At 46.2% G+C, this 25,546-nt stretch overlaps 1 protein-coding gene across 1 annotated transcript in view; it reads left to right on the top strand.

Annotated features, from left to right (window-relative positions):
• Window positions 1-25,546, top strand: part of IQUB (IQ motif and ubiquitin domain containing) — a 70,665-nt gene that overhangs the window by 38,520 nt on the left and 6,599 nt on the right. Inside the window, exons 9-11 of the mRNA XM_074984113.1 lie at window positions 14,604-14,774; window positions 16,944-17,120; window positions 23,673-23,921. Of these exons, the coding sequence (XP_074840214.1) occupies window positions 14,604-14,774; window positions 16,944-17,120; window positions 23,673-23,921 (597 nt within the window). The remainder of the gene's footprint in view (window positions 1-14,603; window positions 14,775-16,943; window positions 17,121-23,672; window positions 23,922-25,546) is intronic.

Genomic DNA, 25,546 nt, shown 5'->3' with positions numbered 1-25,546 from the left:
CATGAGAGTGCTTCAGGGAGAACGTATCGTTATTTACTGTTGCTCATGATGCTCATGGATTTCAGGCTTTGTACTGTTTCTCACATCCCTTTTCTGTGCCCGTTCTACATTTTCTCCCTGTTCCTTTCTTCTCTCTCTTAATGCCTGTACTCTTGTATTGCTCTCCTCTGTTCTTATGAGTGCTATTATAGTAGTACTGCTCTCTGAAGCAATTCAGATAACAGGTGTGGTAAGGCTAGCCTTGTTCCTGGGCTCCGGGCCTCTGTTCAGTCTGCTAGCTCCACGGCCAGGACAACATTGCCCTTCTTCAGATGGGGCAGGAGAGAATGGTGGACTGGGGGGAACCCAGGCCCCACCCCGTCATTCCAGGTTCTGGCCCAGGGACCCTGTGGCTGCTACTGGTGGGGAAGGGCTCCCCTTGCCATGGATACTGCAGCTCTTCTCCCTGGGCCACTTCCCCAGACAATTCCCCCCGCCCCCCCACCGTACCTCCTCCAGCTAGTGGCAGTGACACCAGCAGCAGCAGTGGCATTTTCCCCCTCCTGGATTGGCTCCCCTGTAAGATCAGTGCATTCCAGCCTCAAGCCAAATCTTCAGGCCACCTGGGTAGGAACCTTAGTCCTTTGCTGCTAAGTACTCCTCCCCTCCTCTGGTGCTTCTGGATCCCCCACCCCCACCCCTTGCTTCTCTCCTCTCGCCTTCTATACTCTCCTCTATCACCCTCTTCTCCCGCTGGGCAAAGGGGTTTTAACGACAGTCTTAAGTGGGACCAGCTGGCCCCATTTGGCCCAGGGCAGCTTCCTCCCCAGCTGCTTCCACTCTGCTTGTTTGCCAGCCCTGCTTTTCCCTCTTACGCTCCACACACACACACACACACACACACGCCGCCCCGCCTTACCCTGTCACACAGGATATATTCCACTTAGTTGCCAACAAACTAGAAAGCAGGGAAAAAACAAGAATTTTTAAACTCTTGCCTCCATCTTGAGAACATGAATGAAGTCCTGAACTCAGCTCGAGATTTAGTCTCACGCATTGTCAATCATGCTTTTCACACTGATGGTATTAATATTTCTTCAGTGAGGAGCTGCATGTTACTTTTTAGGTGCATAATTTCATTTTATATATGTTAATATGTTATAATATCATCAGAAATTACAAAAAAAGACAAATTATACCAAGATTTCCATGCTTTCTAACCCTACCAGGTGATAGCATATGTGTGTGCTAGTTGCAAGGAGCTCCTGACCCTCAGAGACCGAGTTCGAGCTTTGGAGGCCAGGGTGGATGAACTGGAGGAGCTCAGGGAGGCAGAGAGATATGTGGACAAGGCTTTTTAGGAGACTGGAGTACTGTCTCACCTCCAGTCTGAGAGCCCCAGTGCTCTGAAGGAGGATGAAAGGCTCAGGGGAAGAGAGCAGCCATTGGAAGCTCAGGGAAACCATCCCATAGTTGGGACCCTCCTTCCAAAGGATGTTATAGTATCCTCTTGCATTGAAGATACCTCTCTGGGGGAGGGAATGCCAGTTGTTAGGAAAAGACAGGTGTTAGTAGTGGGTGAGTCCATTGTTAGAAACATAGATAGCAGGGTTTGTGATGACCAGGAGAATCATATGGTGACTTGCCTGCCTGGTGTGAAGGTTGTGGATCTCTTGAGGCATCTAGATAGGCTAATGTGTAGTGCTGGGGAAGAGCTGGTGGTTGTGGTACATATTGGTACCAACGACATAGGAAAGGGTAGGAGAGACGTCCTGGAGGCCAAATTTAGGTTGCTCGGAAAGAGACTGAAATCCAGGACCTCTAAGGTGGCATTCTCAGAAATGCTTCCTGTTCCACGCGCAGGGCCAGGTAGGCAAGCAGAACTTCAGAGTCTTAATGCGTGGATGAGACGATGGTGTTGGGAGGAGGGGTTTAGACTTGTTAGGAAATGGGGACAGTTTTGGGAGAGGGGAAGCCTATACAGGAAGGATGAGCTCCACCTAAATCAAAGGGGAGCCAGACTGCTGGCACTAAACATTAAAAAGGTCGTAGAGCAGTTTTTAAACTAAGAGACAGGGGAAAGCTGATTGATGCAGAGGAGCAAGTGGATCGGACAGAAACTCCTCTTTGAGGAGAATCCATCGATAGAGATACTCTAGGCTTTAGTAAAAAAGAGAGGAGGGGAGATATCAAACAATGGGCTAGATCTGACAAACAATCACGTACAAAAGAATCTAACACATCTGGGATGGGAAGACAAATAATCAGAGGCAAATCTTTAGAATGCTTCTACACAAATGCTAGAAGTCTGACTAATAAGATGGGTGAACTGGAGTGCCTTGTATTGAAGGAGGAGATTGATGTGGTGGGCATCGCGGAAACCTGGTGGAATGAGGACAATGTATGGGACACAATCATACCAAGATATAAAATATACCGGAAGGATAGAATGGGCTGTGTGGGTGGCAGAGTGGCACTGTATGTGAAAGATAACGTAGAATCAAATGAAATAAGAATTTTAAATGAATCAAAATGTTCCCTAGAATCACTTTGGATAGAATATAGCAGTAGGGATATATTAACGACCGCTTGATCAGGACAGTGATAGTGATGTGGAAACACTAAGGCTACGTCTACACTAGCCAAAAACTTCGAAATTGGCTAGAATGGTGTCCCTGGCCTCTGATTGTCAGAGGCTGGAGATGGATGGCAGGAGACAAATTGCTTGATCATTGTCTTCGGTCCACTCACTGTAGGGCACCTGGCACTGGCCACAGTCGGCAGACAGGCTACTGGGCTGGATGGACCTTTGGTCTGACCCAGTATGGCCATTCTTATGTTCTTATGTTCACTGCTACAGATTTGGTGACCTGGTTTTAGAGAACCACACAGTGTAAAACTAAAGCTCCTAAATCATTCAAGTGTTTTGTAAATTAGTCTCAGCTAGCTGTAGTCAGCATTTCCTAAAGTAAACCTTGGACTTTAACTCTTCCTAATACAACAAGTCAGAAACTTGGAGAGTCAAAGATCATAGTTTTTAATCGGAGGGCCAGAAATTGAATATTTCAAACCAGTGGAAAATGATGTCAGAAGAATTTAGCTGTACAGTATAAGTGTGATATTAGAGAACTGACTTTTTTATTTTGGCTTTGGAATTTAATCATAGACTGATGCAGGGTTTTGTAATCCTTACAACATTTTTAAAGGATTTGTCATACCATGCACACATGGCAAAACAAAATAATATATCGTTCGTCATGGTGGAGTAAAACTTGCTTGTTTTCACTTCTGCAGGAGTTTGCCATCGCTAATTAGAAGATTTAGCATTTTATTATAGAGCCTGTCCTGCTTCCTTTCAGATTTCTTAATCAGTTTTGGTTCCAGACCATCAGTTCCAGTTAACAGTACTTCATTTAATTATAGCCCCATACGGTACCTCATTTAATTATAGTTCTACTCCTCAGGATGATATAGTTAAGAATCAGTCAAATTTGCAATTATAAAATCCCATTTTCAATTATTTTGGAACTGTTTCTTAAAATACAGCTTTTGAGACTTTTAGTGAACTAATCACATTTATTATAGGGCCTCTATTGCCATAATATCAGAATATTTCACAAATGTCATGAATTTATCTGTCTAGCACCCCTGTGCAGTAGGTAGTAAGATGTGTTTACTGTATTACCCGTTTAAAGTGCTGTCCAAACACTAAATAAATCATAATGACCTCTTCTGTACATAGTAAACTATTAATATTATTATTTTACAGAGAGAGAAACTGAGTCACAGAACTTTTAAGTAATTTGCTCAGCGCTTCACAGCAGTTAGTGGTAGAGCTGAGATTAAAACTCACAGGGTCCTGGCTTTCATTGTGATGATGAATCCCCTAACTGCAAACAAATTCATTTTTTCTCATGTTCATTTTGACAAGACTACTCCCCAAATATTGCCCTGCGACCCAATTAATCAATCCTCTTTCCAAGCATATTCATACATGTTTTATTCCCCCTCTTTCACTGTGCTGTGCAAGTCTATAATTAGAGCACACCACGCATCCCTTACTACTTCTGCCTGGGTATTACCAGCTCCCACAGTGTTAGCTGTAATTTCTGGAACTCAAACGGCTGCTGTTAACATCAGGGAGGCTTTGAGGGTGCACTTTGAAAATGAGGGACGCTGCAATAAATCTCTGTTACAGTTGCTTCCATCCTCTCATCCAATGCAACAAGTAGCCAGGAACATGCATTTAAGGATGCATCTGAGATTGCAGTGATTGCTCTGCGAGATTGTTGATAGTAAATAGAAGCATTGAACCGTTATAAAAGTTTGCCTTTATTCATCAGAAAATGAATACATAATACATGAAATACATGAAAAATGAATACATGAAAAACATAATGAAGCACCCATAGCAGTTGGTAAAGGAAATGCTGACAAGGCCTTAGAGCTGACCAATGTATATCCAGGTATCCTAATAAAAGTTGGGAGAGGGGGTGATGTTCATGTGCAGATGAGGACTCCTAGAGAGAGAAAATGAATGTGAGGGGGTGTGTGGATGTGGGTGTTTGCTGGACACAAAATTTTGACTCTCCTGTGTGGGGAACAGCCCATGTTGGCTCACTGTGCTGTTTGTCTGAATACTTGAGGGTATCAGTGTGTTCTTCTTCAAGTGGCCCCCATGGGTGCTCCACAGTAGGTGTCAGGCTCGCCTGGCGCTGCAGATCGGAATTCTTCTAGCAGTTTCCACTGGATCACGCATGCGCCGATGCACGCCGCTCCCTTGCGTGCCATCAGTCATGTGCGCGATCCAGTCCCCGCCAGTTCCTTCTCAACTGCCAACGGCTGCAGACGGAATCCGCTCTGGCTCTAAAGCCTGAGACAGATAAGACAGTTGTTTTACTTGTTAGCTCGTAGTTTTTACTATTATACAAAAAAAAAAAGTGAAAAAGAAAAGCATACAAAATAGTAGAGAGAAGAGGAACGGAAGGGAGAGGGGTCGACAAAGAAGACTGTTTAAGCCGTCTGCTACCCTGAAGGCCGTTAATGTTATTTGGGTTGTAGAACGCACTGATTAGCGTCTAAGTACCCTATTAACAGTAAAGACTCACCGCGATGGCTACCTTGGGGTTTAAAAAGTGTGAGTCATGCCGTGAGGCTATGCCGGCCTCTGATGGGCATAGTGAGTGCATTCGTTGCCTGGGGGACTTCCATGTTATCCAGAAGTGTTTGCACTGCGCTAAGCTTACAGCCAGGGCCAGGAAGGACAGAGAGATGAGGCTCAAATGATCTTGTTTGATAAGGCTCTCCAGCCTGAGCCGCCGGAGAAGCCTCACACAGAAGGGCCCTCTGGGTCACAGAAAAGGAAGGCGGCGTCTTTGACCCCCTCTGTGCAAAAGAAGAGGAAACTTTGCTCGGCTCGATCCTTGCCGGCGGTTCCAGCGAGCAGGACGAGCAGAACGCAGAGCCCTCAGCCACAGGCTGATGAAAGCGACAGCGCGGTTGCACACGTGTCCGGGGCCGGGCCTCCGACTATGCAGCAGTTGGCACGGTGGGCGCCAGCACGGCAAGCGCCAGAATCGGCGGCGCCGCCTCACGCGGCACCTGCTATCACGGCTCTGATGGCGTAGGGGCACCCACCATGGGGCCCAGCAGAGCCAGAGGAAGCTACCCGCACAGCACCGCTTGTGACGGTACTGAGCGTGGCGCCAACAGCGGGGCCAAGATCCCCGGCATGGGAGGGGGCGGCGCCCACCCTGCAGGGGTGGGGGAAAGCTAGAGCCAATACCTGGCACCTCAGTCCATCTCCAGACAGGGCTGCGATGCCCTTATCACCCGCACCCCCCCCCCCCCCCCCCGAGATACACACACCGCGTCGCCGGGCAGCAACTCCACCGGCTTATTTCGGACCTCCCTCTCCGTTCCTCCAACCACCTTCGCCTTGGCTCAGGCCTCCTTCACCCTTTTTGGGCATGGATCCCTATGAGTACTATCACAAACCAGCTTCAGTGGTCCAGGTCTCCATCACCGGGCCCTTGTCCATGTTGTTATGGCCGTCCTCATCATACCGAACACCGACATCGGAGGTCTAGATCCAGGGGCAGATCCCCTCCCCCTCCTCGCCAATACTCCCATGTACACTCTCGCTCTGGGAGACGAACGCAGCTGTCCCAGAGAGAGTTAGGTCCAGAGTCCCGAGACTTTCCGTCACAGTCCACGAGGGAGCAAGCATACCAGCGAACTCGGGAGCCAGCGGAATTGGGGGAGGTTTATCCCAGTGGTTCCTCCTCATCCTCCCCAGATGAGGCAATTGTCCCCGGGGATGTCTCCCCTCCAAATGACCTTAAACAATTCCAAGAGCTGTTCAAAAGAGTAGCATACACGCAGGACATTCAAATAGCAGAGGTACAGGAGAAGCATCATAAACTCCTGAAAAATTTGAGACCCCCCGGCTTCATCTAAAATCGCTATCCCACTGGACGAAGCCATTATCGAGTCAGCCACTAACATGTGGCAGACTCCGGCCTCTATTCTGCCCACGAATAAAAGGGCAGATAAGAAATACTTCATCCCAGCCAAGGGCATGGAATTCCTGTTTAGCCACCCACAGCCCAATTCTTTGGTGATCGAATCGTCCCAGCAGAGGTCGAAGACGCCTCAGTACAAATCAGGGGGGTCAGATAAAGATGCGAAGAAATTAGAGCTGTTCGGCAGGAAGGTCTACTCCTCCTCTACCTTATTATTGAGAATGGCAAACTACGCGGCACCTTTATCAAACCATAACTTTGACAATTACTCTAGACTCATCTCTCTCATGGATTCCCTCCTGGAGGACAAGAAGCCAGTGTTAAAGGCCATCGTCCAGGAGGGCTATGCGGCCTCACGAACGGGAGTTCAGATTGCCCTGGACGTGGCGGACACAGCGGCACGCTCAACAGCCGCAGCAGTGGTAATGCGTAGGGAATCCTGGCTCCAGACGTCTGGTATCCCCAGAGATCTACAGGTGAAGATTGTGGATCTTCCCTTTGACAAGCAAAAGCTGTTTGCAGAATCAACCAACTCGGTCCTCCACTCTAGCAAAGATTCGAGGGCCACACTTAAGACCTTGGGTATCTACACTCCTCCATACAAGAAAAAGGAGTTCTATCCTCAGCAAAGGCACTACGCTTACCGACCACAACGCACACAATATCAGCGAGGCTATGACCAAGGGCGCCATCAACAGCAGCAACAGTACAGGGCCCCCAGGCAGCGTTCTCAACAAAGTCACACAACCTCGGGGCAAGCCCAGAGGCAGCAAGTTTGACGGGTATGTCGAGGACTGCACTATCAACACCATCGCTCAATGCCACTCTCACCTCATGTTCCATCATCGCCTCAAACCATTCCACTCCCAATGGCAAAAGATCACAACAGACAAATGGGTGCTGGAAACTATAGCCACGGGTTACACGATCCCCTTCCAGTCACTACCACCGACGAAACCTCCCACCCGGCCTATTCTCAGGGACCCCTCGCACGAGGCAAGGCTGGAGCAGGAGGTAGATCACCTCATGTTCATAGGGGCGGTGGAAAAAGTGCCGGAAAAATTCCAAGGGAAAGGTTTTTACTCACGCTACTTCCTAACAGAGAAGAAAACAGGAGGCTGGAGGCCGATTTTGGACCTACGGGGCCTCAACCAATACTTGCGCAAGCAGCGCTTCCGGATGATTACAGTTGCCTCCATACTTACGGCACTGGATGATGGAGACTGGCTTGCAGCCCTAGACTTACAAGATGCTTACTTTCATATAACAATCCACCCGGCACACAGACGCTTCCTCTGCTTCATGGTCGGCGGGGAACACTTCCAATACAGGGTTCTTCCGTTCGGCCTATCCTCGGCACCCAGAGTTTTTACCAAAACCCTGGCAGTGGTATCAGCTTACCTGCACAGGCAGGGTGTGTTTATTTTTCCATATCTGGACGACTGCCTACTGGAAGGGGCCTCAAAGGCAGAGGTCCTACGCATGATACGCGTCACCGCGAACACGTTTACTTTGCTGGGCCTAGTTATCAACCTTGCAAAGTCAAAGACTGAACCCACGCAAGATATAGAGTTCATAGGGGCGCGCATAAACTCTATCGCATCAAGAGTATACCTGCCCGACGCCCGCTTTCGCACCATCAAATCCTTGGTGCAAGTCATGATGCACAGCCCCGCGGTGCCGATCCTAACATGCCTGCAAGTGTTGGGGCACATGGCGGCCGCCATGTTTGTGGTACAGAATGCCAGGTTACACATGCGAAGCCTGCAGCATTGGCTGGCGAGTGTTTACAGACCGGCAGCCCATTCCGTCCATAGGGTAGTATCGCCCACGATGGAGGTATGGAAGTCGCTAGTGTGATGGGCAGATCCCAAGAACCTGCTAGTGGGAGTGCCCTTCCACCAACCACAAATTTCCATTTTCTTACAACCGACGCCTCCTACATAGGATGGGGAGCGCACATTGGCAGCAAGGTGACGCAAGGGCTATGGTCCCCCACAGAACAGACACTGCACATAAACGTACTGGAGCTCAGAGCAGTGTTCAATGCGTGCAGACATTTTCGGAAATACCTGCACGGCAAAGTAGTTGGGATCAATACCGACAATACCTCCACCATGTTCTACATCAATCGACAAGAAGGGGCACGGTCCCGTGCGCTATGCGCAGAAGCAGTCCGATTGTGGAATTGGTGCATTGCCAACAACATAACGTTGAAAGCCTCGTACTTGCCGGGCGCCAACAACGTGAAGGCAGATCAACTGAGCAGGCGCTTTTCACTCACGCACGAATGACAGATCCGCTCCAACCTGCTACGACACATATTTCACACCTGGGGATTTCCCCAAGTCGATTTGTTTGCCTCCCAGCGCAACAAGAAGTGCCCTCAGTACTGCTCCAGAGCAGGAATAGGGTGGGGGTCCCTGGGGGATGCCTTCATGATCTCATGGAAGGGCCCTCTACTCTATGCATTTCCCCCCACAACGCTTATCCACAAGGTTCTGCAGAAAGCCAGAAGGGAGAGAGCTCACATGATACTCATAGTTCCAACTTGGGACCGACAACAATGGTTTCCCCTGCTTCTGCGCATGTCGGATTGTCCACCACTCCCCCTACCGGTAGCGCCGGACTTACTCACGCAGGCTCAGGGGTCCGTAATGCACCCGCATCCTCAGGGACTCCTCCTACAAGCATGGTTAATCCATGGCTTAGTGCCTTAGAGAGCACGTGTACGGAGGGAGTAAGGCAAGTCTTAGAGTGTAGCCGAAGGACCTCCACCAGGAGGACTTACGAACAGAAATGGACACGCTTTACCACCTGGTGCTCTTCCAACAGTTAGCTCCTCTTGACGTTCCTATAACTGTAATTCTAGAATACCTGCTGGACCTCAAACGAGACGGCCTCTCTCTATCCTCGCTAAAGGTCCACCTCGCAGCTATATCAGCTTTTCGGCACAAAGAGGAAGGGCCCACTGTATTCGCCCATCTTATCGTCACAAGGTTCTTGAAGGGGCTGGTAAACCTGTACCCTCCTCGAAAACCGCTACCACTGTTGTGGAGTTTGGGCTTGGTACTCCACATGCTATTGGGACCACCCTTCGAACCATTAGCCACGGTACCCCTCCGACTACTTACCATGAAAACGACCTTCCTTCTTACGATTATGTCAGCCCGCAGGGTGAGTGAGCTCGCAGCAGTGATGGCAACGCCGCCCTGCACAGTATTCTCAAAGGAGGCAGTGATCTTACGGTTACACGTAGCCTTCGTTCTGAAAGTTTCCTCAGAGTTCCACATTAACGAACCAATAGTATTATCCTCGTTTTACCCGAAGCCTCACAGCTCCAGCAAGGAGGCATGCCTGCATCTCCTAGACGTGAGGAGGGCATTGGCCTTTTACATAGACAGAACTAAGCCCTTCCGGAAAACGGACAGGCTTCTGGTGTCTCTCGCTCCCAGGTCGAAAGGGGAAGGCCTCTCTTCCCAGAGAATTTCAAAGCACATTGTGTCTTGTATAAAACTGTGCTACGAGCTTCGAAAGACCCCTTTGCTAGCCCCGCCCAGGGCTCACTCCACCAGAGCGGTGGCGGCATCAATGGCCTTCTTCAAGGGAATCGCGTTGAAAGACATTTGCAGAGCGGCGACTTGGTCATCCTACGACACCTTCGCCAAGCATTACGCCCTGCATCGGGTGTTCGATGAGGATACCCATCTGTCAACAGCAGTCCTCTCGGGGGCAAGCTGCACATGAATCGAGTACCCACCTCCTTACTTGGGGTTACTGCTGGGTAGTCACCTACTGTGGAGCACCCATGGGGACCACTTGAAGAAGAAAGAGAAGTTACTCACTTGTAGTAATGATGGTTCTTCGAGATGTGTCCCTGTGGGTGCTCCACTACCCACCCATCCTCCCCGTTGTGGATCTCTGTCCGGTGTTTTGCAGGAGCATCCAGGGCGGTTGGTCAAGCAACTGGTGGGGACCGGATCGCGCACATGACCGAGGGCGCGCAAGGGAGCGGCGCGCATCGGCGCATGCGCGATCCAGTGGAAACTGCTAGAAGAGTTCCGATCTGCGGCGCCGGGCGAGCCTGACACCTACTGTGGAGCACCCACGGGGACACATCTCGAAGAACCATTGTTACTACAAGTGAGTAGCTTCTCTTTCTTCCATCACCCTGATCATGCATTCAGTGGCCTGCGTTGCAAAGATGTGATTGTTCTTGTGGTTCTGCAGCTCTCTAAGCATTTGGCACAGCTTCATTCACTCACTGATTGATTTATGGGATGGTGCCCTTTGTGGTTTATGTAATCAGGCTTCTTGAGGAGGGCAAATTGTAGGCACATGAATCCCGTCAATTTCACTACCACACTTAGCAAGCCCATTCTTTCAAAGTCAACAATTACCTATGTTAGCCACAATCACCTTACTAATCCTAAACTGGTGGACCTTTAGCAGGCTAGGTAGCCAGCTTCCAGGCAGTTATAGCAACACAATTTTAGACAAGCAAGGGTGACCTCATGTGTGTCTCCTTTTGAGGGCAGGGGACAGATAAGCTGCTTACAAAGTTCCAGAAATGTAGGTTTTTTCATTCAAAAGTACTGATCCCACTAGTCGTCATCCCAGGTCTAGATGACAGCGTGGTCTCACCAGTCTGCGCTTGTGGCTCTGTACCAGAGACAGCAGCCTACACATGGGGTATCAGCAACTATGCCATTTATACAGAGCAACATCTGCCAGTGAGAGTCTGAAACACCAGGGTTCTCATCTGCCACTGCCTCCTCCTGTAGATCTATCAGGTACAGGTGCATAGATGACAGGTATAAGAGGCAAGGGAAGGCAGTGCCTTCCCTGGGTCTTCGTGCTTAACCAGTTCTCTCTTCCTATCTCTATTCCGACATTCCTGCAGTCTCCCACAGCAAGCTGTTCGCAGCTTTGTGAGTCTTCCCCCAGTGTGGTTCTATTAACTGAAGAGTGAAAAGTCTTCTAGCTTGCCAGATCTATTAGCACAACCCTGAGCCTATGAAAGAGACATTAAGTGGTAATGAAGCCATTTAACAGGCATAATCCAGAGAGGTATACACTTATCCCTCATTTAACAAGTACTCTACTTACAAGTACTCGCTAAAACGAGCGATGCATATACTTACCACTGTTCACTGTCCGAGTGAACTTCCCCTGCTCATATGAGCCGGCCGCGGTGTCCCTGGCCGGGGAGTGGGAAAACCTGCAGCCCTGCAGCTGAAGCTGAGCCTGCCACGGGGTCCCTGGCCAGGGCATGGGGAGATCCTCAGTCCCATCCAGCCTGATCCCAACATTCCCCCAGCCCACAGCTCCCTGCACATTCCCCCCGCAACCCGCTCCCAGCACACACCCCAAACCTCCCTTCCCACTGCACCCCCCAGGTACCTCTGCTGCACACCGGAGGAACAAGCCACCACCTCCTCCACCGGAGCCGCCTGCAGGTTTTGACCCTCCCTCCCACTCATGGCCCCAAACTGCCCCCAGCCTTTCACCCTCTCCAACCCCGCCTCCAACCCAAGGTTCACTTACCTTTACTCCATTTACTTTAGAAAGAAATTTTAGAAAAGTGTTTGTTTGTTTGTTTGTTTTCCCAAATGTCATTTGCTACATCTGGGTTTGGAGAGTTGGCGGGAAGGAGGAAGCAGAAAGAGAAAGAGAAGAGGGGAGGGGACAGGGCCTGGGTAGATTTGGGGCAGGGCCTGTGCTAAGCAGGGATGAAGTGTGGGTGGGGCCAAAGGTTAGGGAGATCACTTCCCCAAGCAGCAGTTTTACCCACCGGTCATGTTTTCGTGGGATAAAAAATGTCACTGAAATGCCCACGAGTGCCTTGCAGATGTTTTGCCAGTTTTCTGGCACAGATGTAAAAGCACAAGCAAGAGCAATTCATCAAAAGGCACCTCCTCCACATTGCTGGTAGCTGAGAGATCACAGAACAAAGGATTACTTATCAGGCTGTGTAAACAGGCAGTTCAAATTTCTTGCAATGTGGAGAGAGGGCAGTGGAGTGCTCCCCCAGTTCACCTCTTTCCTGGGGCTAGAGCAGTGACATTGGTAAGGGTGACAGTTGCCACTCTTGAATATGGTTATTTTGACTTAGGTCTGTGTATTGCCAAGGCCATCTTGAGGGGAGATTGTGCCTGGGGCATCCCACCCCAGTGCCCCAGGCACAGGGCCCTGGGCAACCCCTCCGTGCCACAGGCCCTGCCCCTCCCCAGCTTTGACCCCACCCTGCCCCTTTACTCCCTCCCCAACCAAGCGTGCTGGGGATTACCTGGTGCAGGGTGTGGTGGTCAGCAGCAGCAAGGGGTCACCTCTCAGTCTGTGCCCCATACACATCGAGCAGCATGAGTGGCAGCCTGCTCAACTGTGCTCCACCACACCCTCCCAGCCAGGTGTGGTCTACTTCTCTGCAGGCAGCAGGGACTGGAGACTGCTTCCTGCTGCCATGGAGAAACAGGGCTCAGCAAGCTGGGAGACATGATGACATGGGATGGAGCAGACTGCCATGTGCACCATCTGGGTGGTGTGTCCAGTGGTGCTGGGGGGAGGGACGGGGAGGGAGAGGGAAGGTGATTTCTGCTGCCGGGCCCTGTCCCAGGTAATCCTCCTCCCTCCCATCCATAGAACAAGTGGGGCTGCTGCTGCAGTACCCCCAAAAGCATGGGGCCTGCAGCGGCCACTCTACTTCGTCCTATGGGCGGGGTGTTCTGTGTGCTCTAGTGTGGATGACAGAACCTTAGGTTTTGACACAGGTCAGAAAACTCTTAAACTATGGTTAAAATGCGCTCTAGATGCTCAAGCCCAGGATTCCTGGACAGGGTCAACTGAGTCAGGTCTCTCTAACCCTAGTTTACATTGTTGTGTAGACATATCCATACTTTTTTATTCGACACTGATGAGTATTCTGTCCAGTTCAGGGGCCCTCGGTATAGAAAGGATGTGGACGCACTGGAGAGGGTACAGCGGAGGGCAACCAAATGATATGTCTACACTAGCCAAAAACTTCGAAATGGGCATGCAAATGGCCATTTTGAAGTTTACTAATGAAGCGCTGAAATACATATTCAGCGCCTCATTAGCATGCGGGCGGCCGCCGCACTTTGAAATTGATGTGGCTCACCGCTGCGCGGCTCGTCCAGATAGGGCTCCTTTTCGAAAGGACCCTGCCTACTTCGAAGTCCCCTTATATCTATGAGCAGATTGGAATAAGGGGACTTCGAAGTAGGCAGGGTCCTTTTGAAAAGGAGCCCCATCTGGACGAGCCGCGCGGCCACGAGCCGCATCAATTTCAAAGTGTAGTGGCCACCCGCATGCTAATGAGGTGCTGAATATGTATATTTCAGCGCTTCATTAGTAAACTTCGAAATGTCCATTTGCATGGCTATTTCGAAGTTTTTGGCTAGTGTAGACATGGTCTTGGACTGTGAAAGTGGCACTAACACACTTGAATCTGAGAGATGAACAACTGTAGGTCCAGTAATAGCAATCCTTATTAGGGAGCCCTATCTTACCCAAATCTATCATTGGAAAGGCAAAAATGCCAAGAACTATTGTGATCAGAATTATAAATGCTTGAGTCATTGAGTTAAGGTTGCCTGGACCCAACATATATGTAAACTGTCCATCTTTACAACGCAGTGATAACAATACATCATCACCAATATTAAAAAAACCCACCTCCTAGAAAGTATTTCAAAGTACAATAGGCTTAAGCCTGCAGTCCTTATCAGCAATTCTCCCATTAACTCTGCAGGATCAGATCTTGAGCATGTATTCCAGTACCACTTTCAGAAAGTTCATTTTAAATTAACAGAACACTTCTACGTGGGAGAGTGTCCTATATTTTTAATATGTTGTAAGTCTGTATTATTATGGCCTGCCTTTTTTTTAAAAAAAAAAGTCATATAATATTGAAACTTTTGTCGTGGGTAAATATGTATATTGCAGAAATGTTGACAGTAGAAAAATAAGTATGAAAGCTGAGTTCTTGTTTATTAAGGTAAGACTTTTTGTAACACAATGTGCTTTTGCAGCTGTCCATCAAATTATAACAACTCTGATTGATACAAATTGTTTCTAAAGTGTGCACAGCCAAAGAGATGGAAAGCATATGATGGAAAAATCACTGAAATGGATACTCAATTTACACTACGTGCCAGAGAACTGCTTGAGATCTACCGCAGTGTTAGTATGAAAGACCTCCCAAAAGATGAGAGGCTGGATGTGTTGTTAACACTGAAGCATACAGTGAAGGTACTTTTTGGTCTTTCTCTCATGTTTAGCTTTTGGTTATATTTTCCAAACCCAGAGCCGAAATCCTTTAATTGATGCTGACACATCAGCAAGGGTTCTCTTGGCAAACAGTTGTGAGGACATGGTGGCACAAGTGGAAGCCTGATGCACTAATCTGTGCTACTTGTTAAATTAGGAAAGATCAATTTAATATCAATTTGTATTTTGCTATCACTTGGTATAATAATATTGATTTTAAGGTAATTTTAAAGTTATAACTCTCTACCTTGAAGTTAAATTTGTGTTTAAATTTTAATACAGTTTTATTATGAAGTTTACTAATTATATTAACTGGATAAAACTGGGAGAAATACTTTTCATGTACAGTAAAACCACAATGTACACAAGGGCAACAGAACTCAAATTTTCAAAAAAGTAAGGGTAGGGAGCCAGGAACCAGACTGCTGCTTGGTTTCCAGCTCCCCAGCACTTGCAGGACCCAGGAAACTGACCAGCCCACCACAGGGGCTGGTCAGTTTCTTGGCTGTTTCTCCCTGCCTTCCCCCAGCCACAGGGCTGGCAGGCTGACAGCAGCACCATGGGAGGATGGCAGACAGAAGGGGCTCTTCGCATGCCTTGCTGCCTGTTACACACAACTTGAAGCTGCGTATTTTGGGAGTTTACTGTAATTCATTTATTTTTAAGCCACAGTGTGTGAAATGTCTTTTCAGAAATTTGTCTATAAAATATCTTTTGGTTTGGATAGTTGGTTTTCCATCTCACAAACATTGATTTCCTCTCCCTTTTTAGTGGAGAAAAAAATTAGCAGGATTTTTAAAAAAAAGAATTCCCTTGTTTGAATGTCATGATGGCACTCATATACCTTCGTGTGATGTACTTGCACCTAAATGGAATAGAAGAGCTTGATCTTAATGAAGCCAAAGCAAGAATTTTGTTTTGGCTTTTATGGAATTAGAATTGGATCCAAAGGCAGAATGGTTCTAAGAATAGAAATCTATAGAATTCTAACAGAGAGGAAGCCGTGCTAGTCTATACACTATCAAAACAAAAAGCAGTCAAGTAGCACTTTAAAGACTAGCAAAATAGTTTATTAGGTGAGCTTTCGTGGGACAGACCCACCTCTTCAGACCATAGCCAGACCAGAACAGACTCAATATTTAAGACACAGAGAACCAAAAACAGTAAGCAAGGAGGACAAATCAGAAAAAGATAATCAAGGTGAGCAAATCAAAGAGTGGAGGGGTGGGGGGGAAGATCAAGAATTAGATTGAGGCAAGTATGAGAAATTAGAAATTATCGCACCGTTTTAGAGAGAGAAGTGGATGAGCTGACTTTTATATTCAAATTCAGCACATTAACACATGGTTTAAATCGTGATGGGAACTTTCTGAGTCACTATAGGGGCTCGTCTGCATACTTGCCTCAGTCTAATTCTTGATCTTCCCCCCCACCCCTCCACTCTCTGATTTGCTCACCTTGATTATCTTTTTCTGATTTGTCCTCCTTGCTTACTGTTTTTGGTTCTCTGTGTCTTAAATATTGAGTCTGTTCTTGTCTGGCTGTGGTCTGAAGAAGTGGGTCTGTCCCACGAAAGCTCACCTAATAAACTATTACAGAATTCTAGATACAGCTCTAGAAATCAACTTCTGCTCTCTGATCCAACAGAAGGAACTTATAAGTTTTTGGTTTTTGATGGTTTCACAATCATAATGATCCAAATCAATCCTGCATTCTAGAGAAAACTGGAATTGCTGTAAAATCAGGATTTTTACTGGAGTAAAGAAAGTTGAATTTAAGCAGTATCATTTACCTGTCACTGTCCATCTCCAATGCAGTTCCTTTATGTGATATCTGAAGGAAGGATGGGAGTATTTTTCTGTGGTATAATTCTCTGCCAAACCTGCAGGGATTTTACGACAGAACATTATAGTGATTTTATTGGTCTTCTGTATAAAACACACACTTATCTGTATATGACTATCCTTTCTTTGGATATTCTATACAGCATGCTTCCCAAGAGGCAGAGGGATTTAACATTTTTAATACATACATTTAGGGTATGAACTATAGAACATATAGCATGTTTTGTTTTAATATAAATTTGTTTGAAATGTAATGGCTTCTAGCAAGTTTCCATGTTATAACTTTATTTTCTTTTTGTGTCTGTAGGAACATGGATGTAAACTCACCCATGAAATAGTGGATTTAATTGATAGAGAAGCTGATCTTATGATGCGAGGTGTGAAAGAATGCAATCTAGAAGGCCTTAGAAAAAGAATATGTACATTATTTCTTCAGTATATTAAAACTCCAGTCTTTAACCCTGAGGTTGCTAGAGTACTTAAGGTATTTGTCCCTTCTGTTATCATCATGATATTTCACTGTGGTAGTGCTCACTGTATACTCGGTGTTTCCAAGCAGAGAAGCAAAAATAGTCTCCTCACCAAGGAGCTTGCAGTGTTGAGGATGAGCCATCAGGTACAAGATAATAGAAGAGAGAGGAAATGGGAAACATCATATACTTTTTTCTTTTTATTGATGTAAGATTAGCCAGAGATAAAACTGCAGATTTCAAGAGGAACTTAAGTGTGGAAATGATAGAAACCTCACAGATGACCTCAGGAAGGTCATACTGCAATATTGGAGATGATATGGAGGTGGTTTGTTTGTTTGTTTTGGGCAGGGGGTGTTAAATCTAACCAATATGTGCTGTCTTTGAGGACATTGGCAGAGTACCTGAACTGTAGGGTGTGAAGTGAAGCAAGCTTGGATAAGTAGGAAGTGGAAACATTTTGTAGAATTTTGGAAGTGGTGACAAGAGGCTTACGTTAGATTCAGTAGAAAATGAGGACCTAACAGAGAGATGCAATGAGAGATACTTGATCGGGATGGTTAGCAAGAGGATGGTTTTCATTGCGGCATTTTGTTCGGACCAAAGGAGGAAAACAAGAGTTTTAGGAAGGCCAAAGAAGGAAGAGATTTCTGTAGTCAAAGGCTATGTTTACATTAGAGCATGAAGTCAATTATAAGGCACTTAACTTGATTTTACAATGTGACTGTCTTCGCTGCAAATACCATTTGGTCGATTTTAAGGGGTGCTAAGGTCAGCTTTCTTGCCCTGCCCCTCCATTGCAGTGTAACGCCAAGGTCAAATTTACAAGGTTGAATTAATTCTAGTATGGAAACAGAGTTACTTTAAATTGATTTTATCAGCCTCCAGAGGTATCCCACAATGCCCTGAATGTATCCATTCTGGTTGCTTTCACCTCTGCTGCTCTCTGGGTGTGCAGGAAGTAGGAAACAGGAAGCCCAGCAATTTGAATTCATTTTATTTCTGGCTAGCATGACAATCACATATAGCCATGATTTCTCAGGATTGCAAAAGAGCTCCAGCATGGAGCCATGAGGAGAGCCAGGATCTCATTTCTGTGGGGGTGGATGAATCTGTGCTGAGCAAACATCAGGGATGCTCAGCAGTGCTGGGTGTAAGTCAAGCCCTGCCCACACCTACATGGCTGCCAGGCTGCACAGACCGTGCCTACAGACAGAGGCATGCCCTGTCCTGCACAGGGTGAAGGCTTCTTCCCCACACAGGATTTTACAGGAGAGGCCAAGAATCTTGTTTAATGTGTTCTGAGAGCACCCATCTGACTGAACGATTTGAACAGGTTGCTCAATGTGTTTTCTGCCTGACACACTTGTATGGGGCAGCTCCCCCACACAAGCTGCCATTCGACGGTTACATTTGTAAGTGGTCAGTGCTGGGACTGTGCTTCATTCTATCCTTTTTTAAAGAATAGTGACTTTAAAAAATAACCTTGTTACCAAATGAGTTCTGGGATCACCCAACTGACTGAACCATTGCAGGAGGTTGTTCAGCTTGTTTTCTACGCTTCACATTTGTGCAGGGCAGTCCTCCAGCCCAAGGCACCGTGCAGGGGGTGGGCTATCCCCTGCTCCACTGCACCATGTCATGGCTGGGCTTTGGGGTCCATGCTTGCAGACAGCGGCATGTCCTGACCTGTGTGGGGTGAAGGCTTTTTCCCTTAAGAGGATTTAGCAGGAGAGGCTGAGAAATTTGTTTTCTCTGCTTCACATTTGTACAGGGCAGCACCCCCCAAGCATCATGCAGCTGGTGGGCTAGCCCCTGACCCACCACACCACATGGCTAGTCCTCACCACAGCATGTGGTGGTTGTGCAGTGCAGGCTGTACTTCCAGACAGCGGCATGTCCTGCCCTGTGCAGGGTGAAGGCTTCTTCCCTGCAAGAAACTTTTCTCCACTTCACATTTACGGGACTGCCCCTGCCAAGGTGCCATGGGCCTGGGGACTAGCCCCCTGCCACAAACATTTTGCAGGGCTGGCTGCCTTTCCCAGCTGTCCAATGACTGAACCATTTCAACAGGTTGCTCAACATTTTACAGGGCTGACTGCCCCAAGGTGCCATGCACCTGGGGGCTAGCCCCGGCCACAAAATATGGGGCTTCCTGCGAGGTGCCATGCACCTGTGGGAGCCCCTTGCCACAAACATTTTACAGGGCTGACCCCCACCTACATGCCAATACTCTCCCTTCCCAAATTCTGTGGCTCAGGGGACGATTTCCTATGATGTAATGGAGCTTGTGGGCTCTTTCTCTTCCTTTTCTCTCACACACAGGCAGTTGCTAGGGCAAGGGCTCCTTTACTAGAAGAGGCAAGGGAATCCCTTCATTTTTTCTTCAACTTTCCTATTGTCTAATGCTTTCTTAACTTCTCCTTCTCTTCTCGAGCCACTACTACTTCTGGTGGGATAATGACTTCTTCTAGCAGCCACTAGACACCAGCAGACTCTTTGATCTCTTCTCTTCTATTTAATCTTGGGCTGGGACCAGCAACCTGTGGCTCCGGAGCTGCATGAGGCTCTGTAAGGAGTCACTTGCAGCTCCGGGCATTGCAGCTGTCGACTCCTCTTGCAGCTCCCTGCCATGCTTTCACCAAAATAATGGAAACTAACTTTAATTGGTTTAATGACCAGCAGGGCAGCAAGAGGGATCCAGCCATTAAACAAATGACATTTAGTTCCATTATTTCAGTGCGGCAAGGCAGGGAGCCACCTGTGCTGCAGGTCGGGGAAGTGAACAGGAGAGCTGGTGGGAGGGGTGGTTAAGAAGGAGGAAGAGGAATGGGGGAGGCCTCTTGGGAGCTGAATGTAGCTTCCCCCTCTGCAGGGCCAGTGCCTACTCCTGGACAGTGTGACATCCCCCAGCTCCTCCTCGCTTCACAGCCACAGCCCCTCCCTGTTTCCACTGGCAGCCTTCAGAGCCTGGAGACACATCCTGTGTGCAATCTCAGCTCCACCAGGACCTGGCCCAGCTCCCTGCCCAGCCCTGGGACCTGGTGAGTCCAGCGCCAGCGCCGATGGGTGGGGAGCAGCTGGCTAAGTTGCAGGCACTTTCTGGCCTGAGAAGTTCAGGGTTAGGGAGGCGGGTGGGGAGACCCAGGGACCCAGAGCATGTGCAGGGGGAGACCAACAGGTGGGCAAGTAATATCCAGGTTCAGTGGGCAGGTTGGGGCAGGGCGCAAAGCTGGAGGAGCTTGTCGGATGAGGAGGGTTAATTGTGGGGATGGGGTGGGGAGTGGATTTGGGGCTGAGAGGGGTTAATCCTGGGGAGGTGGCGGTGGATTTGGGGGCTGAGGTGAGGAAAGCCTGGAGATCCAGGATGAGTTTGTGGGAGAAGCGGGGTAGAGCCTGGGAATGGGGGCGGTGAGGCAAGGAGGGTTGATGTTAACTTTGCTCCCTCCTGCTTAAGAGCCTATCCCCTATTCCTTGTCCTCATTTTCTCTCCAATCCAGTCATGAAAGTAACTTAAACTTTCTGTTACAAATCATAGTGTGTGTGCTGTTCTTAAAATAGGGGTTACAGAAAGTACGGTTTGATGTTATTTATTAAGGAGTGTCTCGTATTCACATGCATTGTGGCTCTTGAAGCATTGATTTTGTAACCGAATTTGAAAAAAATGACTCTGCTCACTATTTTGGTTGCAGACCCCCTAGTCGTAGAGATACATAACAAGTCTGGGACTAATACTTTTAACAGTCTCCCTGCCCCATGTTGGAGACTTCAGTGCAATGACCTCCCTAGAGCATTCCTCACTTCTGTGTGGGGTGACTCACACATTTTTTTTCCTCTCTCTCTCTCTACTTCAAACCTGGCTCCTTTCGCCAGATATACTACCACTTTTCACTGTATCTTCTTTCCTTGAGAATAATTTGAATTCTTTCCCTAGTTGCATGGATCCTGTTTGGTGTATTTTCACCGGGGGAGGAGATGCTCACCACTAGGAAGCAATACACTATGTCTTTCCTTCTCTTCTTCTGATTAATGCTCACCAATAGATAAAAGTGCCCTCTGGGATTCACTATTTTTCCTTCTTGCCTGGAGAATAATATGAAGTCTTTCCCTAGTCGCACAGATCCTGTTTGGTGTACTTTCACAGTGGTGATGCCTCACAGCTTTCTCTTTCTCTATTTCAAACATGGCTCATTCATCCTCTCTTTCTCTTTTCACTTGTATTTAATGGCAATTTGAAGTCTCTTGAAAAACTCTTTTGTAAAAGCTGCCTCTGTCTGTAAAGATGATTTTCCTTAAAACAGCTTCCTCTTTCTGTAATGCAGATGACTCAAACAATTTCTCTCATTGGGAATAGAGACTTCTGAAAAATGGCAGTTTGTTTTCAATGGGAGGGGAATGAGTGCAGTCTGGGAAGATGACATCACATACTCACAACCACTTGTGGGGCATTTTTCCCCATACCACACTGGCAAAAAAACCCAGAATGCCACAGGGCTGAAGGAGCTGTGGGATAGGTGCCCATAATGCACTGCTGCAACAGTAGAAATTTGGCGATTTAGTGGGAATGTACCAAGTTGACTTTGTGGGCAGTTGCAGACACAACTTTGACTTTATAAAATCCAGTGTAACAAAGTCGACTTTAATAAGTTCAACTTTATCTTGTAGTATAGATGTAGCCAAAGCAGGATCTAATGAAAGCCTGACCAAGAAACTTAACTGTGAGCTTCTGGAGTAGCACCCTCAAAATTGTATGTTGTACAAAATTAAAGATGTTTGATAAGGCTTATGACCACATAAATATATGTACAAATGACTATACTTACCATGCCATTAGACACAATACTGTTTCAGTGACATAAACGATTCATTAAACAACCAGACATAGCCTAAGATCCTTATTTTCTGGGCTGCTTGGTAAATACTTTGTAGTGGAATAGTGCTGCAGAAATATTATAATTGAATGCACAAATGTGAAAAGTGCCTATACTGGATAGTTCCAACACTACACAGCCACATCCACCCCTCTGTTAAAGCTTTATGACCCATGATTTCCTCATGAAAAAGAGCCATAGCTATGGAGTGTCGAACAAGCTAGGGAACAATCAATCTAAGCAACATGTTCTACTTCCTGTTTCAGAGTATCTTAAAGTTGTGAATGGGCCAATCTTCATGTGTCCCCTGTTTTTCCCATTTAAGTTTTCTGATACTCCCTCATATCAACAGGATTTTGGCCAGTGATGTCTAGAACATTCGCAGATATTTGGGAATTGATCAGAAGTGACATACAAAAATTAGAAGTCCTGTGGCACCTTTTAGACTAAGAGATATTTTGGAGCTGTCCCGCATTACCGTTCCTGATATCTGATTTATGTCCATTTATTCTTTTATGTAGACACTGTCCAGTTTGGCCAATGTAAATTGCAGTGAGGCATTGCTGGCACATGATGGCATATATTATATTTGTATATGTGCAGGTAAAGGAGCCCCTGATGGTCTGGTGGTTGTTAGGTCCTGTGATGACATCTCTGGTGTAGATATGTGAGCAGAGTTGGCAGCGAGGATTGTTGCAGGGGCAGGTTCCAGGCTTACAGTTACTGCTTTGTGATCTATAGCGGCTGGTGAGGATTTGTTTAAGGTTAGCAGGATGTCTGTAGGCAAGGACAGGCCTGCCTCCCAAGGTCTGTGAGAGTAAAAAATCATTGTTCAAGATGGGTTGCAGATCGCTGATGATGCATTGGAGAGGCCTTAGGTGGGGGCTGTATGTGATAGCCAGTGGTGTTCTCTTGTTTTCCTTGCTAGGCCTGTCTTGTAGCAGGTGGCTTCTGGGTACCCATTTGGCTCTATCAATCTGTTTCCTCAGAGAGCACTTCAATCTCCCTGGACACTCAGTAGCAGATTTAAGGGTGGCAGTCCTAAAACAAAGAAATTTCAAAAATCAAATGGAGAGAGAAATCTCTGAGATGCAGTTTATTTGCAAATTTGACTATATTAACCAAGCATTAAACAGAGACTGGGAGTGGCTCGCACCTTACAAAAGGAGCTTCTCTGCTCTAGATGTTAACATCTCCACATTAGACTGACGATGAGCCATATCCCCTCTGTCTTATCTGACCTGTTTTTTCCTCTCTTCATACATACCACTGATATGGGCCTTTTCCACCCTGACTGAAATAGACCGTGTCAGCTCTGGCCCTCCCTTTTACTGGGACCCCACTCTTTAAATACCCCCTTGAAACCAACCCCCCGCTCATGCATCTGTTGAAGAGGGTCTTTGCCCACGAAAGCTTATGCTCCAAAATATCTGTTGGTCTGTAAGGTGCCACAGGACTTCTTGTTGTTCTCAAAGATACAGACTAATACGGCTACCTCCCTGATAAAAAAAATATTGCGCTATGTACAGATAGAGAAATGCCATCAAGTTGCTAGTAAAACCTTAACAAACTTAGCCAATAGGTTTATTGTGTAAGGCATCGCATGTTCTTAGTAACGTGAAAACTTCACTTATTTAATAGGAAGACGTTCGATCTTATATATATTAGAACATCTTTCTTGTTTTCATTCTGCAGGTTCCACCAGATCCATTAAAGCTTTATAAAAACATTTACTTTTGTCATAGTTGCAAAAGTTACTTGCCTTCTACTGAATTCTCTGTGCCTGCTAATTCACGCACTGTCGGCAGGTGTCGCCGTTGTTGCAAGCTTGATAATGAGGCCCGACGTCGAGAAGCCTTTGTGAAATATAAATTAATGCTCAAAAATCTCAGAAAATCTGAAGCAGAGTACCAGGATGATGCTAAAATCACTTACATAGTTCAGGTACTGTGTGAAAGGATAGTGAAATGAATGTGTTTGTGTTGAACATCATTTTTAGCTCTTTCTATGACTATATCACAGATGCTAGTGGAAACTGGTCTAAGTTGTTACATATGGTGGTAGTTCTAGTTTTAGACAGTGATTATCAAAAACTACATAAACTTCTGATGTGGAAGAAATAGTTCTGTCTTGAATCAATGAACACAAAGAACACAGAGATGCTCTTAATTACAAAAAGTGTAGTTACATTTTCAAACATGACTATAAAATAATAATAAAAAAATACAAAAAGGAAGGAAGGTATAAAAACAAGACCAGGAATCAGGAGATTTGAATTTAAACCTAGCTCTGCAACCCACTCCTTGCATGGTACCATGAATGTCACTTTCTATGCCATTGTATCATTTATAAAATAAGAATAACTTGCAATCATGTTCTGAGAATTAATATCTGTAAAGCACTAAGATATCCTTGGATGGAAGGTGCTAGAGAAATACAGTATAGTGTTTATATTATTAAAATTACTAAAATCTTGTATTGAGTTCTTGAGTAAGAAAACAGCAGAGAAGTCCAGTTTTGAGCCTTCAATCTCAAAGTTAGTAGAAAATTTGAATTTAGAGGTTTTTAATTTTTTTTGTTTTGAAAGTAGTTTTTAGGATTAATATTTACTAAATGTTAATTTTACTTTTCTGAACTACATGCTATCTTCTATTAACCTTGGATGACCAATTAATATATTAACAGTTTTGAAACAACCTCCTCATTTACACACTTTTAATCTTTTTAAAAAATTTTAGTTTTCAGTTGTTTTTAGTAGGTACTCTCAAAGATCATTTTATACAAAGAAATCCAACAGCCCTAGATTAACAGAAGTTTTTCAGGGCTTTGGCAACCAGAACCTACAGTATCTAAAATAGAAGCACACTTTCTGATGATTTTCAATGTGTGAGACATATTTCATATCTTATTGTGGTGCTTTACCAAAAAACTATAAAGAAGAGAATTAGGCTTTTACTATGATCCATGTCTATGTTAAGCATTATTATAAAAGTAAATAGATTATACAGATTCTGTTTGTTCTTATTAAATACTTTTCCTGTTTGAAGAATATTTAAAAATATATATTTTTTCTTTGTATTTGCACTAAGTTACAGCTGTCCTTAAAATTGGACTGTTCTCCAAAGCTCTATGACAAATTCTCTGTCTCAGATCTCTAGTTCACGCATGTGACTGGTGGCATTTCCCCGGTTAAAGTCTTGGCGGGCAAGCAGTAACAAGCAGATAGGCATCTGTCTCTGCCTGGAACACTGTTGGCCACTAATGTCCCCACTCATCACTTCCCTTTTAATGGCTGACAGCAAGGAACTTGCCTCAGCTGTTGCAACTGAAGTAGTGTCATTACAACATCTCAGTATTTTCAGTGCAATCAGGTTTTTCTATTTTTAGCTGTAGTTCTATGATAAAGGAGTTTTAGTCTGGCCTTTGCATCTTAGTTCACTGAACTTATTTTAAAATCTTATGCTTTCTGAATTTTCCATGCCTTTTGTACTTATTTTCTTGTTCCTTTACTTCAGACTTCCAGTTCTCCATTGCAGCTAGCTATCCAAACAGTAGGTCTGAGGTTTCAA

This window comes from Carettochelys insculpta, chromosome 1, assembly GCF_033958435.1.
Source record: "Carettochelys insculpta isolate YL-2023 chromosome 1, ASM3395843v1, whole genome shotgun sequence".
Taxonomy (NCBI): domain Eukaryota; kingdom Metazoa; phylum Chordata; order Testudines; family Carettochelyidae; genus Carettochelys; species Carettochelys insculpta.
The sequence above is the reverse complement of the archived record's forward strand: the minus strand, read 5'-3'. Positions and strand labels throughout refer to the sequence as shown.